Below are 20,168 nucleotides of genomic sequence, written 5' to 3'. Positions count from 1 at the left end.
CAAAGGAAAATTCTAAGAGACTTGTGGAATTGATTTGATACATTTAAATATTGCACCTTGATTACCACTGTAGCATTAGCTAACACATCCATCCCGTCACACAGCTGCCATTTCTCTTTTCCTTTGTGCCGAGAACAAGATCTAGTCTCTTAGCAACTTTGAAGTCTAGAGTACGGTATTGTTGCCTATAACTACCATGCTATATATTAGATCCCCAGAACTTCTTCATCTTACAACTGCAAGCTGGTACCCTTTGGCCAGCATATCCCCACTTGCCCCACCCCAGCCCTTAAAAGACAATCATTCTACCCTCTGTTTCTACGAGTTGGCTTTTTTTAGATGCCCTATAGAAGTGAGATCGTACAACATTTGTCTTTCTCTGTCTGATTTACTTCACTCAGCATGATGCCCTCAGGGCTCATCCTTACTTTTCCAAATGGTAGGATTTCTTTCTTTCTCATGGCTGAATAATATTCCACTTATAAATATACCACATCTTCTTTAACCATTCATCTGTTGAGTGACACTTAGGTTGCTTCCATATCTTGGCTATTCTGAATAACGCTGCAATGAACATGGGAATTCAGAAATCTCTTAGAGATTCTGTTTTCATTTCCTTTAGATATATACTCAGAAGTGGGATTGCTGGGTCATATGGTAGTTCTATTTTTAATTTTTTGAGGAAGATCTATACTGTTTTCTATATCCCATTTTGGAATTCGAGCAAAGTCTTGATTTCAAAGCCCAACTAAGGATATTATGTGATAAAATATTACAAACTAATCTTGTCAAGAATCCTTAATAAAAATGAGCAAATAATATAGTTATATAATAACAATACTATTTTATAACCAAGTGGGATTTATACCTTGTATGCAGAATGACTTAACATTTAAAAATACATCAGGGGGGGCTTCCCTGGTGGCGCAGTGGTTGAGAGTCCGCCTGCCGATGCAGGGGATGCGGGTTCGTGCCCCGGTCCGGGAAGATCCCACATGCCTTGGAGCGGCTGGGCCCGAGCCATGGCCGCTGAGCCTGAGCGTCCGGAGCCTGTGCTCCGCAACGGGAGAGGCCACAACAGTGAGAGGCCCACGTACCACCAAAAAACCCCCAAAACATCAGTAGGGACTTCCCTGGTGGCGCAGTGATTAAGAATCCTCCTGCCAATGCAGGGGACAAGGGTTCGAGCTCTGGTCCGGGAAGATCCCACGTGCCGCAGAGCAACTAAGCCCGTGCGTCACAACTACTGAGACCGCATGCTACAACTACTGAAGCCCACGTGCCTAGAGCCCATGCTCCACAACAAGAGAAGCCACCACAATGAGAAGCCCGTGCACTGCAACGAAGAGTAGCCCCCGCTCACCACAACTAGAGAAAGCCCACGCACAGCAACGAAGACCCAACACAGCCAAAAAAAACCATAAAATAAAAAAACCACATCACTATAACTTTCCTCATTGACAGAGGAAAAAAGAGGTAAATTATATGCAGAACATATGACAGATGAGAACACATTTAAGAAAATTAAATGGCCATTCACGGTAAAGGAAACAAAACAGAACAAAAAAATACAAACTACCGTAAAATAGGAAATTTCTTAATCTGGTAAAGAAGATGTAAGTAGCCCTACAAAAAGCATCATATTAAACGGTGAAATCTTGATGTCATCATTTATATTCATTAGCGATTCTAGCCAGTACAAAAAAGCAAGAAAAAGGGATGAAAGCCATAAGTATTGGAAACAAAGTAATACAAACTGTCACTGAAAATAGAATATACTGTTGTATATATAAAAAATCCAAGAGACTATACAAACTATCAAAATTAATAAATGAATTTTGCAAGGCTGTTATATAGAAGGTCCACAAAAACCCAACCATGTTTCTTCATAACAGCAAAAAGAAAAAACAAAGGGGGGGGTAGAAATAAAATTTTAAAAAACCAATGACATACACAATAATCTAAAAACATGTAATTAAAGCAATAAATCTAAGAAAGGATGTGTAAGACCACCACATTGAACTACAAAACATGTTGAGAGAAACTCAGAAATCCTAAATTTTAAATAGAGCGTAGAAAGACTCAACATTGTAAAGATGTTGATAGTCCCAGAAGGAGTCTGTGGATTTGATGAAATTTCAATCAAAACCCAGGGGAAAACTAAAACAGAGTTACCATATGATCCAGCAATCCCACTCCTGGGCATGTATCTGGAAAAGATGAAAACTCTAATTCAAAAAGATGCATGCAGCCCTGTGTTCATAGCAGCACTATTCACAATAGCCAAGATATGGAAGCAACCTAAACGTCCATTGACAGAGGAATGGATAAAGAAGATGTGGTACATATATGCAATGGAATATTACTCAGCCATAAAAAAGAATGAAATAATGCCATTTGCAGCAACATGGATGGACCTAGAGATCATCATACTAAATGAAGTAAGTCAGACATAGAAAGACAAATATCATATGATACCACTTACATGCAGAATCTAAAAAATGATACGAATGAACTTATTTACAAAACAGAAACAGACTCACAGGCAAAAACAAACTTCTGGTTACCAAAGGGGAACGGGTGGGGAGAGGGACAAATTAGGAGTCTGAGATTAGCAGATACGAACTGCTATGTATATATAAAACCCAGGGAGTTTTTTTTTCTTAGACATACCGAGGGCCAAAATTATTCAATGATATCTTGAAAAAGAAGAACAAAGCTGGAAGACGCACACTCCTAGGTGTCATGAAGCTAGAGTGTCTGGATCCATGTGATATGGCTGCACAGATACACGAACTATACATTAGAACAGAACAGAAAGGCTGGTAACAGATGCGTTCAGTCTCCTGCTATATGACACAGGATATCCAGGAGCTCAATGAGGACAGGATGGTCCTTCCAATGAATTGTGCTTGTATCAATCGGATTTCCACATGAAAAATGTTTGTGGACTCTTAGCACACAACATACACACACACCATTATTTCCCAAGGACTGAAGATATAAATCTAGAAAGTACATATAGGGCTTCCCTGGTGGCGCAGAGGTTGAGAGTCCACCTGCCGATGCAGGGGACACGGGCTCGTGCCCCGGTCCGGGAAGATCCCACATGTCCCGGAGCGGCTGGGCCCATGAGCCATGGCCGCTGAGCCTGTGCGTCCGGAGCCTGTGCTCCGCAACGGGAGAGGCCACAGCAGTGAGAGGCCCGCGTACCGCAAAAAAAAAAAAAGTACATATATAGTTCTGGGAGGAATACACAGGAAGCTTCTTCACATTTTGCAGCAGCACTAAATATAAAATAAAAATTAGATACACTGGACTACAATAAGATTCAGAAATTCTATTCTTCAAAATGCCCCAATAAGAAAGTAAACCCCAGCTAGACCAGGAATAATCACAATGAACATATCTGATAAAGGACTCACATGCATAATAAGAAAAAGAGAAAGCTTCCTATTGTTTAGTAAAAAAGTCAACCCAATTTTCTGAAATGAGAAAATGACTCAAATAGACATTTCACAAAAATAAAATGAATATTCAAATGACCAAAAACCACAGTCATTAGAGAAATGCAAAGTGAAACCACAAAGGTACCACCACCCATCCCAGCGCGGCTAAAATAAAAAGATGCAAAATTGGAGGGGTTGGTGAGGATGTGGAATAACCAGACGCTCAGATTAATTAATTAATCCGCATTGATTAAATTAATAGTCACTTTGAAAAACGTTCAGCAGTACCTACTAAAGTTGAATAAATGCACAACACACAGCAGTTACACATGTAGGTTTATTCCAGCAAAAAATGCACAGATATGTTCATCACTTCACACGTATTAAGAAATTCAAAGCAAGACTCTCCATCGTAACCTAAACCAGAAGCTAAGCAAATGCCTGTTCGCACGAGGATGGATACGCTCATTGTGGTGATTCACGCAGTAGAATCCTCCAGAGCAACCCCAGCTGAAGGTCCACAGCTCCCTGCATGACTATGGACACATCTTACAAACATCTGGTTGCACAGAAGAAGCCACACACACACACACAGAGCGCAGAGAAGTTTCATGTTGACGTAAAGAACCAAAACAAGCAAATTTAACCCATGCTGTTAGAAGTTAGTGTAGGCATTACCTTTGGAGAGAAGTTACCGGAAAACATGAGAGTGCTCAACTTGTGAAAATTCAACAAGCGGTGCATTCGATATGTGCACTTTTGGTTTTTTTGGGCCACGCCGCACGGCATGTGGGATCTTTTTTTTTTTTTTTTTTTTTTTTTTTTTTTTTGCGGTACGCGGGCCTCTCACTGTTGTGGCCTCTCCCATTGCGGAGCACAGGCTCCGGACGCGCAGGCTCAGCAGCCATGGCTCACGGGCCCAGCCGCTCCGCGGCATGTGGGATCTTCCCGGACCGGGGCACGAACCCACGTCCCCTGCATCGGCAGGCGGACTCTCAACCACTGCGCCACCAGAGAAGCCCGCATGTGAGATCTTGATTCCCCCACCGGGGATCTGCATTCGGGATCTTAGTTCCCCAGCCAGGGATCAAACCCATGCCCCCTGCAGTGGAGGCGCAGTGTCTTAACCACTAGACCACCAGGACGTCCCTGATATGTGCACTTTTAATCTAGTACACATCAATAAAAGTCAACACACACACACACACACACACCCTGAGATACATCAGAGGAAAACTGCTGAACCCCAAAGACAAAATCTTAAACACACTGAAAGAAAAAGGATACATGACTTTCAAAGGAACAACGAGAAGAGTTACAGTTCATTTGCAACAAAAATGATTAATACCATATTTAAGCGCTAAAAAAAAAAAAAAAACTGCCAACCTAGAACTCTACAAGAGAAAACTTCAATATTGGCGGTGACATACAGACATTTTGGCAATGAAAAATTGTATTATTCACCAACAGATGGGCACCAAAAGAATGAAAGTTTCAGGCAAAAGGAGAATAATCCCAGTAGAAACAGAGACATGTAGGAGGGAAGGAAGAACCATGGAAAGGGTAAATATTTGAGTAAAGATAGGAATTTCGAAGGATGATTCCATCGTTAATGAATTAATAGAACATTAGCCCACATTTACTCTGTATTTGATTTCAAAAATCATTTTGACCTGTATTGAGCCTTGGGCATGAATGCTCTCCAGTTGGAGACCCATGTGTCAGAAGGATGCAAAGGTTGGGGGCCTTACTGTGAATACTGAGGGATGACAGCTCCACATCAACTTCCGGAAAGAAAAAACCAGAATAACTGCCCTGATGGACCTGCTGGCCCAGGAGGAAGCTGTAGATGCTAATTCTTGAGCATACATATATATAAATTTATTTATTTTTGGCTGCGTTGGGTCTTTGTTGCTGCACGCGGGCTTTCTCTACTTGTGGTGAGCAGGGGCTACTCTTTGTTGCGGTGCACAGGCGTCTCATTGCGGTGGCCTCTCCTGTTGTGAAGCACGGGTTCTAGGTGCACAGGCTTCAGTAGTTGTGGTTCGCTAGCTCTAGAAGGCAGCCTCAGAAGTTGTGGCGCACGGGCTTAGTTGCTCCATGGCATGTGGGATCTTCCTGGACCAGGGCTTGAACCCCTGTCCCCTGAATTGGCGGGCGGATTCTCAACCACTGCGCCACCAGGAAAGTCCCTGTAGATGTTAATTCTTTTAGTCCTTCTTTTCCTAAGTAGTCAGCCTGTCCCCATATCCTCCTTGCATATGCCCTTCAGGTATGATGGGAATAGTAATTAGGATCCAACGAGGAAAACAGAAACTCTTCTCTGTATTTAAAACAGCGAGAACTACATCCAAATGTTATTCTGAATTGGATCTTTGCACAGGAAAAGAACATTAGTGAAAAAACGTATTAATTCCAAATAAAGTTTGTACTAGTTAATGATTGAATCAATGTTAATTGCTTGTTTTTGACAGATGTACTATGGTTATGCGAAACATTAACATTAGGGGAAACTGTGTGAAGGGCATATGGGATTTTTCTGTGTCTTTGCAACTTTTCTGCAAATCTAAAATTACGACAAGGTAGGTTTTTTTAAAAAATAAGTTAGCAAAGATCTAAACAAACATTTCTCCAAAGAAGACATAAAGATGGCCAACAGGCACATGAAAAGATATTCAACATCGCTAATTATTAGAGAAATGTAACTCAAAACTACAATGAGGTATCACCTGTCAGAATGGCTGTCATCACACATATATATGGAATCTAAAAAAAAAATGGTTCTGCAGAACCTAGGGACAGGACAGCAATAAAGATGCCGACGTAGAGAATGGACTTGAGGATACGGGGAGGGGGAAGGGTAAGCTGGGATGAAGGGAGGGAGTAGCACCGACATATATACACTACCAAATGTAAAACAGATAGCTAGTGGGAAGCAGCTGCATAGCACAGGGAGATCAGCTCGGTGCTTTGTGACCACCTAGAGGGGAGGGTGGGAGGGAGACGCAAGAGGGAGGAGATACGGGGATATATGTATATGAATAGCTGATTCACTTTGTTATACAGCAGAAACTAACACAATATTGTAAAGTAATTATACTCCAATAAAGATGTTAAAAAAGAAAGAAAGAAAAGAATGGCTATCATCAAAAAATCTATGAATAATAAATGCTGGAGAGGGTGTGAAGAAAAGGGAACCTTCCTATACTCTTGGTGGGAATGTAAATTGGTGCAGTCACTATGGAGAACAGTATGGTGGTTCCTTAAAAAACTAAAATAGAGCTACCATATGACCCAGCAATCCCACTCCTGGGCATATATCTGGAAAAGATGAAAACTCTAATTTGAAAAGATACGTGCACCCCAATGTTCACTGAAGCACTATTCCCAGTAGGCAAGATAGGGAAGTAACCTAAGAGTCCATGACAGATGAATAGATAAAGAAGATGTGGTACATATATGCAATGGAATATTACCCAGTCATAAAAACGAATGAAATAATGCCATTTGCAGCAACATAGGTGAAATAATGCCATTTGCAGCAACATAGGTGGATCTAGTGAAGTCAGACAGAAAAAGACAAATATTATATCACTTACATGTGGAATCTAAAAAACAGTACAAATGAACTTACTTACAAATGAACTTACTTACTTACTTACAAAACAGAAACAGATTCACAGACATAGAAAACAGATTCACAGACATAGAAAACAAACTTATGGTTACCAAAGGCGAAAGGAGGAGAGGGATAAATTAGAAGTATGGAATTAACAGATACACACTACCATATATTAAATAGATAAACAAGGATTTGCTGTATAGCACAGGGAAGTCTAGTAATAACCTATAGTGGAAAAGAATTGAGAAAAAAGAATACGTGAGTAACACCCACGTATTCTTTTTCCATATATATATATATATATATATATATATAAAACCAAATCACTTTGCTGTACGCCTGAAACTAACACAATATTGTAAATCAACTACACTTCAATAAAAAAATAAGTTAGCAGATACATATTTTCTAAAAAGAAAAGAAGGATCAATGGTGTTGACTGCAATAAAAATGCACAGTGAGAGTTGTGAGGTTCTGTTTTATTTGGGGACATACTGAGGACTGTTGCCCAAGAGACAGCCTCTCAGAGAGCTCTGAGGAACTGCTCCGATATCAGCATCTATGTGATTTTGGGGAAGGCGTACATGCCGTCAAGCACACATCTCTGTAGAAAGCTGCTGCTACTCACGAGGAACAGATACCTTAGTTAATGACTTTAGTGCTTTTCTAAGTACGAGAAGATGCAAGAAATTGGGTTCATAAAATCTTCTCCTGAAAATATCTAACTCTCTGAAGGCCTGTTCTGCCAGCTTTCCCAGAGCACAGAGTGCCTCATTCCAGATCCCTGCCTTGAACACCCTTCAGGGTGTGTCGAAAGTGAGTAACTCCAGTGACTAATGACTCAATCCTTGTAGAGCCAGAAAGAAAGTGACATTCTCTGGTTGGCAGTGATCACCTGGGACCAAGGAGTAGCAACCATAAAAATAAAATAGCCAGTTTCCTTGGCAGCAAAATGGTTTATTTGGGAATCGCAGAAAATTGCTATTTGGGACAGGCCAGCTATGGTGGATCACAGGCAAGTCTAAAGAGATAAAAGGGAGGTCACCTCTTATCGGGTTTTAGGAGGAAACGGGGAAGGACTGTTTTGAACAGAAATTCACTGAAGAACAAGAGTTAGACGTTTGACATTTTCTCATTGGCTGGAAGCAGTGGTTAGAGCATTGTTGCTGGGGCACGGAAGGATCTTCCTTCTTTTTCTTAAAGCAGGGGATGAAATTCCCATGTAATTAATGTCCTCCCTTGTCTAAATAATTCTCGTCTTCCTTCTCCGTACTGGGAGTGCAGGTTGCACCAAGTGCTACATGCCTGAGAGTTCCCCTTTCCGGGCTTCCCGGCTCCATTTTAAATGAGGTTACTTTGCTTATTTTCACAAAGGGAACAAGGAATCTTGGTGGCGATGGAAATCTTGACTATGATGGTGGTTTCACAACTACCAGAGCTCATTGAATTGCACATATTTAATGGATGCAGTTGGCTGTCTGCAAATTATCCTTCAATAAACCTGATAAAAGCCACTAATGAAGATGAGAGAGAGAGAGAGAGAGAGACACACACACACACCAGAAAAACGCGGATACATAGGGCTGGCTGGTGTTAATCAACGAGGGTGACCCCTGGACTTTACCCTTTAGCCTCTACCATCTGCAAGGCCATGAAAATAAAACTTAATGCATCATTGTCAAGGTGAGAACCATGTTCAGCATTCAACTTGACTCTGGGGAATCTTGTCTTCCTTTAATTTTTGACTACATAGCCTTCACTTAGTGTTCATTTCTTTGAGGCATTTAAGAAGACCTTTAAAATAATCTATTAAGCAATTTTAGTTTTTAAAATAATTATTATTTTAAAATGGAGCGTGGTCCACAGATTTAGTCTGAAGTTTTGACAGAAAATCTAGTATATTTATTGTTTACTTATTAAGAATTCCAGGGATAGGCAGTCCCAGGGCTGGTTCAGCATTTGGGGACCTTCTATGAACCCTGGATCTTGTATTCTTTCCCCTCAGTTTGTTCAGTATTTCTGCTATTGTAGTCAAGCTTGTTGCCTCATGGTTGCAAGATGGCTGCTGCAGCTCCAGATATCACATCATCATGATATAGCTGCCCATGGACAGGAGAAAAGGAGGCAAAAGTCTCATGAGACCCTCTGTTATTAAGAGACAAATATGATTCCCAGAAACCCTGATATATCCTGCTTTATGTATCATTGGCCATACATGCTCATGTGCCCCCTCTGGACCAATCGCTGCAAATGGGATTGCTGGCTTGCCTTAACCCAAATTTTATCCTCTGCACTCCCCCCATCCCTCAGCTCCAGGGTTGGAACATAGCCACTCAAACAGAACTAGGTTTCTGTTGATAAGGAAAAAGTGAGCATCGGCTGCTGTGCAGACATCAGTGTCTGGCACAGCTACCCCCTGGGAGAAGCAGCTCTTGCCTGGCCTTAGGGGCAGTGGACATGAGATTCCCTGATGGGGCTCCTGTCTTACTGGGCTCCGTGTGCACAAACGCCCTCCCCATCCCTGGTCCTGCTCTTTATTTCAGCACCCAGCTGGGTGCCCCACCTGATCCCAAGCCCAGGGCCAGCTCCCAAGGTCTGTCTCCTGATCACCCAATCCCTTTAGGATTTTGCTTGTGCTGATGGACCAGCCTCCCTTTCCCTGGTTCCCATGCCACTTTGGGAAGATAGGCAGAGAACCCATGTGAGTGAGATATTTTTAATGAGCTCAATACCTTGCTGGGAATGTAACATATATTGTAATATTAAATACCTGGAGGGGGATTTGGGGCTTCCCATTTTAAACACAAGGAAATGTTGGCATAAAGTGGTGTAACTCTTTGCCCAAGAACAGACGGCTATTGTGTGGAGCTGGGACCAACAGTCAAGTCAGTTTGCTGCACAAATCCGTGTTCTGCTTGCCCCACAGAGTGAGAATGAGGCTCCCACCTCAAGGGGTGCCTCCAGAGACGAGTTCAGCCTCATCAGTGCACAGGGGGAACAAACAACTTTTGGAAGCCAGGCCCCACCTCTGTCTCGTTAGTGGGAAGCGTGGATGGGAGGGGAGAGAGAGCTCTTCCCCTTTGTGTGAGGCCGTTGATGTAGAAACCCCAGACAGGGGCCCTAGCCACCACATCCTCTTTTCTCGTGTAGCCTACAGGCTCTCTCCTTCACTCACAAACTCCAGGACGGTGCCGGGCGCAGGGGCTGGGCCATGTCCCCCCGTCCCACCACCCTCCTGGGCCTGGGTGAGTCCTGGAATGGAGGGGTAGGAATCCAGGGGCAGAGGGGCTCTGCTTCCCAGCTCCGTCCCGACTCCAGCCCAGAAGACGCTGGGGCCCTAGCGGGGCAAAGTGGTCCCCCTCAGCTCTGGCCAAAACCTAAGTCTTACCACGGAAGGTTCAGTGCTGGAAATGGTGCCTGGGTATGGGGTTGAGTTCAGACTGAGAAGGGCTGGGGGGCAGGGAGGAACACCTGCTTGGAAGAGGGGTTGGGGGTTTGTCCTGAGACGATTTCAGAGCAAGGAGAGGGCTCGTACTCAGAGGCAATGTTGACCGGGGTGTCGGGGAAGTATGGGACGATGACCACCCCCTACCCCGCTGGCTCCTCAAGGCCCCCGCTTGACTGCGGCCCCATGAGGAAACCGTACAGTGGGCGTCTTTCTCACTACAACTTCTCTTCCAGTGCTCTGTCTGGGTCACACGATGCACACACAGGCGGGTGAGTCTTCTCCCCAATCCCCTCTGCACCCCGCAGGCAGATGTAGGTGAGAGTGGAGCTGATCCTGGGGGCCCTGACATACACCTCGAATTGCAAACAACCTCCAATGTATAACCCTCGCTCAGGTCTCTCCCGCGTTCTCCCCCTCTGCTCTTGATGGCCCCCAGGGACGATTCAGAGCATACAGACCAGGCTGCACCCACGAGCTCTCCCCGCACAAGCCCAGATCTCCCGCGGCAGCCCCTGGGCAGAGAACATGACCTCGCCAAGGGCAGACTCAGAATCCTCCTCAATCCCACCGTCTCCGTCCTCTCGTACGGACTGTAGCACACAGTGATGTGGTTTTAAATGATCATTTAAAAGTTTTACTTAAAAACTTTAAATATCTATATAGTATATAATTTATCTTCAGGACCGTAATCTTCCTTCAAGTCCTCTCACAGTTTACCTTCAGACAGACTGAGACCCACGCATCTCTCTTTGGCCTGGATCTGTCTGTCCCCATGCTGTCTGGCCCACTTATCTCAGTTACCTTGGTTTTCTTTCCCTTTCTAAATGCCATCTTCCCACTCAGCTCCAGACTCCGCACCACCCTGAATACCCGGTGTCCCCTGTCCCTCGGCCTGGGGAATTCATCCCTGACCTCAGATCTTGGCTCAGATATCTCTTCCCTTGGACCTCCCAGAGGACGGCAGCTCTGCCTCCTGTCTGCCCCCGAGATTCCCACACTCACCCCGAGGGCATGTACCACCGTTTGTACCCGTGGATTTGCACAATTATTTGTCAATGGCTATCCTCTCTCTAGACTTTCAGCCCCAAGAGGGCAGGCATCCTGGGTGTTTCTCATATTTGTGGAACCAGTGGTACATGGAGGCATCAGTAAACAGATAGATGAGAGCTAAGGTGTGGTCAAAAGAAAGAAAGAGTGAATGAGTGACCTCTGCCAGCCCCCTGCCTCTATGGGATTTTGCTGAATGTGAGGCCAGCTTCCTGTTTCAGGGCTACAAACCCGCTCTTCCCCCTGCCCCCAGCCCAGTTGAGACATTTGGGGTTTCCAGAGCCTCCGTAACAAGGAAATGGAAATAAGCTGAGATGAAGGTAAACACACACACACACACACACACACACACACACACACACACACACAGCCGCGCTGCAGACTGCGTCCCTCACCCCATACAATCCCACCTGGGACTGGCAGCTGTCCTTCAGACCAGCCCAGATCATTCCTACCGACTGAGACCCCTGCTTTCCTTGTCCCAGGAATGACCCGGTCATTCCCATCCTGTGCCACCCTCCCAGCTGTCTCTGTTCCCCTAGAGTGGCCGTGGGCAGGGAGAGAGCCGCCCCCTGCAGCAGACATGCCCGGGGGCCCAGCCTGCTCTGACACCTCCCACGTCACCCTGAACAAGACGTGACCAAGCCTCAGGGTCCTTAAGTCAAGTGGGGAAAATCACTCCACAGTGATGGGAATTTATATGCTCATAGAATGGACCTGGGGGGTCTTTTGGGGGAGGATGATGGAAATGGTCTAAAATTGGATTGTGGGACTTCCCTGGTGGTCCAGTGGTCAAGACTGAATGCTTCCAATGCAGGGGGTGTGGGTTTGATCCCTGGTTGGGGAACGAAGATCTCACATGCAGTGCAGCCAAAAAAAATTGTATTGTGGTGACGGTTGCACAACTTTGCAAGTTAAAAAAAAAAAAAGTACCGAATTGAGCAACACAAATGGGTGAATTATGTGACGTGACGATTTTCACTTAATGGATGCTGAGACTCTGCTCTTACCCATCCCAGGGACCCTGCCCAGTCGCTCCACCAGGGCTGAGCCCGACTCTGTAAGCCCCCAGGGGTGGCCTGTGACCATTGTGTGCAGGGGCCCTGCTGGGGCTGAGGAATTCCGTCTGGAGAGGAAGGACAATAGGAGTGACTTCAAGGATGAGAAAACTGTGTTTCAAATTGGTCCATACCAGACAGAGGCCAGATTCTGCATCACCGCTGTGAGTAGAGACGCTGCCCAGCATTATCAGTGCCTCCATCGAAAAGGTAATCACTGGTCTGAGCCCAGTGAGCCCCTGGACCTGCCGGTGACAGGTGAGGAGGTCTCTGCTCTGCCCTCAGGTTTGCCCCAGGTCCCTGGACCCTGTCCCCAGCTGTGTCCTCCGTCCACAGGCTCCCCTGCCCCCTCCTGACCCCCAAACCCTCTGGTTCCCTCTTCCGTCTGCACACACATCTCTCTGCCTTCACACCTGGCTCAGGTCCCTGGAGCCTGGTCTCACCTGGACACCACGGTGACCTGGACACTCAGCCCCAGCATCAGGGTGGGCACAGAGCTATCCCTGCTGGGCTGGCGGGGGGTGCGCTTCCAGAGATGGGGTGAGGACAGACCCCTTCAAGGGAACCTGTGTCTTTTCCCTCAGATGGTGTCGACTGTCCTTTCCACTGGGTGAGAATCTGTGGGCCCTAAGCCATGTGTCCCCTGTGGTGTGGCCCACCCTCCATCGGGCACATCACATGGTCCTAGACCCCTGACCAGGCCTGGATGGTGCTTTGGGGGACCTCTGGGATGAGGCCGTCCCTGTCCCTGTGTGCAGTCAGCCCCCAGGATGTCCTGGAGTCAGCGCCCACTGGGGACACTTTGACCCCCTCCACACCCTCCTGGGGCACTGACCCTGCCGTGTTGCTTTGGGGACACAGGAGTTCACGTACAGAGGACACCCGCTTAAATATGCTCCCAAATGGGACAACCTGGAGAAGTGCTAATCTTATTAATACCGAGGAAATATTTTCTTCTCACCTCGTGTGCACCAGACAGCCTCCTGCCGTGGGACTGATGCACATGGTGAATGAGGAGAAAGGGTCCCTGGCTTCCCAGACTTTAGCGGGAGAATTCATTAGAATGAATAATAGGGATGTATATAAGTATATATGGGCATATGAAAATATAAACATATAACTTACAATGTAAAATTTCAGATCTATAATTTAAGTAAATTAGAATACAGTTACACTATTAAATATATAAGTAATACAATATAATATACATTACTATATTGTTACATGAGTAATGTGTGCTATATATTATGTTATCATGTATTATGTATTACTATCATCTGTATATGTAATATTAAAATGTGTACCATAATATATATTAAATATGTATAACTGATATAATTTTTATGTATAGAATAATTATGTATAATTTAAATTATTCATATAAATTAAATTATACATATGTAAGTTAAAAACACATAATTTAAAATATAATATATATTAATATATATTTATATATTTATATATTATATATTATATATATTATATATATTAAAATATATTTATATTTACTATTTAGGCATTAAGCATATTTATATAATATGTAATATACATTATAGATGTAAACATATTGCTATATATTATTTGTACGTGTATAACATATATGCTATTCTAAATCGTAGTAAATGTCAGCAGGGGAAGCTCAGGCAGCAATGGCGTTAAAACGCAGGATGGGGTCGTGGATCCTGGACCAAGGACAGTGTTGAGGAAAGGATGCTCCAAGAAATGAAATTTTCTATTTTAAAGGACGTTGAGGACTCAACCTCTGGAGCAGTGGGAGGGAGGGGGCGCTGACCAGAAGAGGGGATGAAGCGCTCCAACCTTGTGGGTGTACCAGCCCCCAAGACGTCAGTTGGACCGCCTGTAAAATGAGCCATGCTGAGCACAGCACTTAGATGTAAAGGAGGTTATGGACAAAAGGCGCATGCGTGGAGTGCAGCTCGTGGCGGGTGCTGCATCCTCTCACCTGCTAAAGGCTGGGCTTCAGGCAGCTCGAGGACATCGGGTCTTGGCTTCTTGACTCACAGAAGAGCATTTCTGCCCCATCAGGGATTGCTGCGAAAAACAGAAGAGATCAGACATGGGGATTCTTGTGTTTGGCGTGGGAACCCAGAAGGAGGTGAGCAGGCAGAGGTTCCTGCTCTCGATTCCTGCTGGGTTTCCGTCTCTGTAAAGGTTGCACAAAGCGCGGAGAGCAGCGCCGTCCCACGCAGCCTCCTGCAGGAAGGAGATGCTGTGTATCTGCGTCATCCCGGGAGGGTGTCATTAGCCAGGGGTAGTGCAGTGGCTAGTGCAGCTGGCGATCTGACTTTTAGTTAACCTAAATTTCAGTGAAAATTCTCCCGCGTGACTACCGTGGTGGTAACCATCCTCACAGCAAGGTCCATGGGGCTGTTCTAGGGGGAGCAGGTCGGGGTCCGGGGAGGAGACCCCTTGGAGGTGGGGATGGGGGACTCAGAGGCTTCTCTGTCCAGATCAGGCCTCTGACCCAGACCCTCCTCACTCCTCGGAGACACAGACGCATCCGCAGGACAATGACCGTCCTGATGGGCGAGGGGGACGCAGAAGCACGAGCCCGGTGCGTGTTCTTTGGGGAAAGGGGGAAAGAAGGGGCTTTGGTGCCGGTCATATCCCAGCTTGACCAGTGCCCTGCGGACAGAGGACTCCAGCGCTCAGATCCGGTTTTGTAAAGTGGAGATCATGTCACAGGACTATTGGGCATGAGAGATTTATGTGTAAGTGGGGACATGACAAGCGCCCAGCGCATGGTGGGCATGCCGCCGGTAATCGGATTCCACCCTCCCACCTCCCGCAGGCCTGCCGACAGAGCATCTTTATATTCTCATTGGGGTCCCTGTGGCCTTTCTCCTTTGTCTCCTTCTCCTGGGCCTTTTCCTCCTCCATCGTCGGCACGAGAGAAAACGGGGTAGGTCTCAGGGACAGGGTGGGGTGACCCAGGCGGGCTGTTTGGGGTGCTGGGAAGAAGGCTTCTCTTCTGAATTCACACCCGACTGTCCCCAGGGCCCCCAAGAAGCAAAGGTGAGGAGCAGAGGCCCCAGGAGAGGTGAGGCTCCTGGGAGTGACCCCCGGGCCCCCAACCCCCTGCCCCCAGGCAGCCCCGAGGGCTCACGTGTTCTCTCCCCTCAGGCTCAGCCCCGCTGTTGACGTTGCAGATGAGACACCAGGTAAAGACAAGGATGGGGGACAGGTCTGGGAGCGGGGAAGTGGGGATTCAGTGCCATCAGGAAGCAATGTGGTAGGCGGTGTTCGGGAGCATTCTAGAATGTTCCAGATGGGGTGGGAGACCAAATATGAAGCTATGAGGTCAGACGTATTTGCCCCCTAAGGTCCACCCCAGAGAACTGACCCCTTGTCCTCTCCCTGCCAGATCTGGCCACTGTCGACAGACTTCCTGAGAAGAGTGGGGAAGTGGACACCTCAGTAAGTGCTTGCATTAGTCACCTCCTGCTGGGTACCAAAGCCCCTGAAATTAGCAGCTTAACAAAATCATCTCAGTTTCCTGGGCCAGGAATTAGGAATCGGATCAGCTGGGCGGTGGTGGCTCATGGTCTGTCCTGATGTCGCTGTCAAGATGCCAACCAGTGCTGCATTCATCGGAGGCTCAACTGAGGCTGGAAGATCCACTTCCACGATGGCTCAGTCCCCTGGCTGTGGGGAGGAGCCCCATTTCCCCACCACACGGGCTCCTCCATGGCGGCCGGCCTCCCCCAGCAGGAGGGACCCCAAAGAGGGAGGAACAGAAGGCACACTGTCCTCTGTGACCTCCCCTACAGGTGGCCCTCACTCTGCCACATTCTATTGGTCACACAGACCAACCCTGCTTCTCTGCAGGAGGGGACTACACAACGGCGACTCAGGAGGTGGGATGTGCGGGGGCACCTGGCATCTGGCGACCAAAGTCTTCCCCTCCCACAGCCCCTCCCTCACCTCAGCCACCCATACTCACCCTGAGTCTCTCTCCTCAGGCCTCTGCTGCAGGAGGCCCCCAGGAGGTGATATATGCCCAGCTGGACCACCCGGCCTTCACACAGAGGGTGGCCAGAGCTGCGTCCCCACTGTCCACAGAGCCCACAGCCAAGTCCAGCATGTATGCAGTCCTTGCCAGAAACTGACCCCAGGCCCACCTGGCCTCTGCACTAAAGACACAGGAGGGCACTCTTGCAAAAGCCTGCAGTGGACATTTGGAGGGTTTCCCTGTGGAATCGGCCCTTCCTGAAGTCATCCGGTCAATTCTCCTGCTGGCAAGAGCTGGAGTCCTGAGACCCTCCAATCAACTTCTAGGAGATTCATTCACCATGTGGCCCCTCCCACAATCAACTAGCTCCTTGGAGAGGACGTGTAGTACTTGTTTCAGAGACCCAGCTGTGGCCCCTTGGCTGTTTCCAGAGAACCAGCTATAGTGCTTGGCTGTTTCCAGAGACCCAGCTGCAGTCTCTTGGCTGTTTCTAGAGACCCAGCTATGGTCCTACAGTCGCCCAGCTGATTCCAGATATGTCCTGTGAATCCTCCCCTGCCCCCAGAGACCTGTTTTGTTTTCTCAGCCGACTGTACGAACCTTCCTAGAGTTCAGTTGTTGATCTTGAATCTGGGCTACACTTATGCGGCTCATTGCTGATACCCTGTTTTCTGGATCATGCTTCACCTTGTTCATCAATAAATGTCCTCACAGGCCCGACTGCGTCAGCCCTGCGTGTGGCGCCGGGGTACACAGGTTCTAGGTCCCAGTCTCTGCCTCCACAGTCACTCAAGACTTAGTGAGGGAAACGACAAAAAGGGCATCCTTGTTTTCCGATTCAAGAGTGTCTCAGGGATGAGAGAGGGAGATGTCTGAGGGGACTTCTGTCTGGGTGAAGGCGCAGGCCTGCCCCACCTGATACAGCTGCCATCCCCCCCGCCATGTGCACGCCCACGAATGCACGCATGTACTGTACAAACGCATATACTTATGCACACACCCACATGCACGGACACGTGTGGAGCGGGCGAGGGAGTTGATGAGACCACGACTGCACACGGAGGGTCCCTCAGGCTTTAGGTCCACCCAGAGGAACATGCAGGTCCCCATTTCCCACCCCTACTCCAGTTCATCCCCACTGGACACCATGCATTCTCCAAACACAAGAGGACCCATCAGCTGTAGGACACTGTCCTTGATCTGACCTTCACCCCGTCACCTGGCTAATGCCCTTCAGGTTTGGGATTGGAGGCTGTTCATCCCAACAAGCTTGCAGTTGCTGCTGTAACGAACCCCTCACATAGGGGCACCAAACAACACAACTTATTATCCTACAGTTCAGGAGCTCAGAGGCTAACATGTTAAACTGGGCTAAAATCAGGGGTCAGCAGGGCTGCGCTCCTTCTGAAGCCTCCAGGGCAGAGCCCATTCCTTTACCTTTAGCAGCGTCTGGGGGCCGTCTGCATTCCTTGGCTCGGGGCCCCTTCCTCTGCCTTCAAGGAGAACTGTAGCCTCTGCAAATCCTCCCTCTGACTAGGACCCCTGCTTCTGTGGTCGCACCTCCTTCCCTCTCTCTCACCTGCCTCCTCCCTCTTACAAGGACCCTGGTGATTACATTGGGTCCACCTGGAACATACAAGCTCATTCCCCCCCTTGAGATCCTTAACTCAATCACACCTGCAAAGACCCTTTTTGTACCTAAGGTAACACAGCAGTTGGCTCCAGGGCGTCGGATGCGGACATCTTTGGGGCTGTTATTCTGTCTACCTGAGCGGGTGTCGGGCCTCAGCACCACCTCCGCTTGTGGGCTCCTCTGGGCTTGAATGCCTCACTCTGAATTCTAAGTACCTCCTTGCGGGAATGTTTCCTTCTTCCACTAGCTTGTGAAATGATCAATGTTTGAGAGTCTATTTCTTGTATCCCTAGAACCTCTACGTAAGAGGAGGTCGGGGAGGAAGCAGTGGAGACTGGAAACGCACCCCACAACCCGTTAACCCCCCCACCCCCACCCGGTGCTCAAAGTGACAGGAGGTTCCTGTGTGACAGGTGGTCCCCGTGTGACAGGACTGTGGCTGCTCACCAGCACCGTGTCCTCCCTTCCTGGGCTCCCAGCGAGATGATCTCCCCAGCCTCCCTGCGGTTATGTGTGTCCTGGGATGAAGTTCACAGTGGCATGTGAGCTGGATGGATGGAGCTTCTTCCAAGCCTGGCCCGTGAACCTCCCACACAAGATCCTCACGGCTCTTCCCTTCTGCTGATGGGTATGGATGCCCTGGGTGACCTTGGACCCACACGCTGAGTGTGGCACCTGGTTCCCAGGATGACCCCATAGAGTAGAGCCTGCTGTACCCCTTGTATTAGTCATATTTCAGGTTTCTCTAAAGTTGATGCTTTAACATGGGTCATACATGCATATGCTAGTGTGAAAATTAATAAAGGGAAACCTAATTTAAAACGGAGTTGGGAAGCCCTAAAGGGGAGCTCTCTCACCCCTACCCTCTGCTGCAGCTTACTTTACATTCCTGGGCAGGAAGAAACTTGATTTTCAGAAGAAGGATGATTTTCTCCTCGCCCAGCAATAGCCCAGCCAATGAAAAGAGCAACAGGCTAGCCAATGAGAAACAGTCACAACTTAGCCAATGAGAAACAGCACCAGCTCAGCTAATGAGAAACAGCAACAACTCAGCCAATGAGAAAACAGCAAAGCCCAGCCAATGAGAAACAGTCACAACCTAGCCAAGGAGAAACAGCACCAGCTCAGCTAATAAGAAACAGCAACAACTCAGCCAATGAGAAAACAGCAAAGCCCAGACAATGAGAAACAGTCACAACCTAGCCAAGGAGAAACAGCAAAGCCCAGCCAATGAGAAACCACCACCAGCCTGACCTCTTGGTTTTCTCCAAGGGACTTTCAGTCAAAGCAGCCCCTTCCAGCTTCCTCCTTTTTCTCTGTAAAGTAACATTCCTCTTCCTTGTTCTCTGGACTTGACTGTGGTTTGCCATAGTTTGAATGTCCTGAATCGCAATTCCTCTGCCATTCCTAAATAAACTCATTTTGCCCGTAAAATAACGACATTTAATTTTAAGGTCGACACTGCACACACCTTTTCCTAGATGACCCGATAATATGCCTGAGTCACTTGCATTGTCCCCCCCGCCTTCTCCCTCACTGCCCCCCACCCTGCCCCAGCTCCTGAGCAAGAGTCCTCTTCCTGGGGTGCACTTATCAAATACAAACCAGTCAACCCAGAGTCCACACCGCACCCCCTCCTTTATGGGGGTCCACTCTATGGGGGTCTGGGCCACGATCCACCTGCCCTTGTCACGCTAGGGCCAAGCACATGACAACTAGGGACGCCCCCTCCACCCCAGAACCCGCTGAAATCATTAATCCAGCCAATCCCATGCCTGCTTACCCTTTCCTGCTCATTCCTTCTTGTGGAAACCACAGTAAAGGCTCCCATTTTCCCCTCACTCCATCTCCTCCTTTCTGTCTCTGGTGCTTCCCTACGTGGCCCTGGTGGGTGGCATGCATGCCCCCTCCTCCTGGGAACTGTGATGAATATCTTTT

The 20,168-nt window shown here is 47.5% G+C and overlaps 1 protein-coding gene across 2 annotated transcripts; it reads left to right on the top strand.

Annotated features, from left to right (window-relative positions):
* Positions 1-10,201: 10,201 nt before the first annotated feature.
* On the top strand, positions 10,202-17,314 carry LAIR1 (leukocyte associated immunoglobulin like receptor 1). 2 transcript variants are annotated; one of them, XM_067719227.1, is made up of 8 exons: positions 10,202-10,316; positions 10,753-10,788; positions 12,586-12,882; positions 15,437-15,547; positions 15,643-15,685; positions 15,769-15,806; positions 16,010-16,062; positions 16,608-17,314. In XM_067719227.1, the coding sequence occupies exons 1-8, from the start codon at positions 10,283-10,285 to the stop codon at positions 16,752-16,754; spliced, it is 759 nt and encodes a 252-aa protein (XP_067575328.1). In that variant the 5' UTR covers positions 10,202-10,282; the 3' UTR covers positions 16,755-17,314. The 2 variants fall into 2 exon arrangements, with proteins under 2 accessions (XP_067575328.1, XP_067575329.1); XM_067719228.1 differs by lacking the exon at positions 15,643-15,685.
* Positions 17,315-20,168: the final 2,854 nt, after the last annotated feature.

Source organism: Pseudorca crassidens, chromosome 20 (genome assembly GCF_039906515.1).
Source record: "Pseudorca crassidens isolate mPseCra1 chromosome 20, mPseCra1.hap1, whole genome shotgun sequence".
Lineage (NCBI taxonomy): Eukaryota > Metazoa > Chordata > Mammalia > Artiodactyla > Delphinidae > Pseudorca > Pseudorca crassidens.
This window is presented reverse-complemented; position numbering and strand designations above follow the sequence as displayed.

Excerpts from the sequence above, each read along its gene's own strand:
- LAIR1 (XM_067719227.1), top strand. The coding sequence starts at position 10,283 with ATGTCCCCCCGTCCCACCACCCTCCTGGGCCTGG. Across the intron at positions 15,686-15,768 it reads GAGCAGAGGCCCCAGGAGAG|GCTCAGCCCCGCTGTTGACG; the intron begins GTGAGGCTCCTG and ends CTCTCCCCTCAG. Across the intron at positions 16,063-16,607 it reads GTGGGGAAGTGGACACCTCA|GCCTCTGCTGCAGGAGGCCC; the intron begins GTAAGTGCTTGC and ends CTCTCTCCTCAG.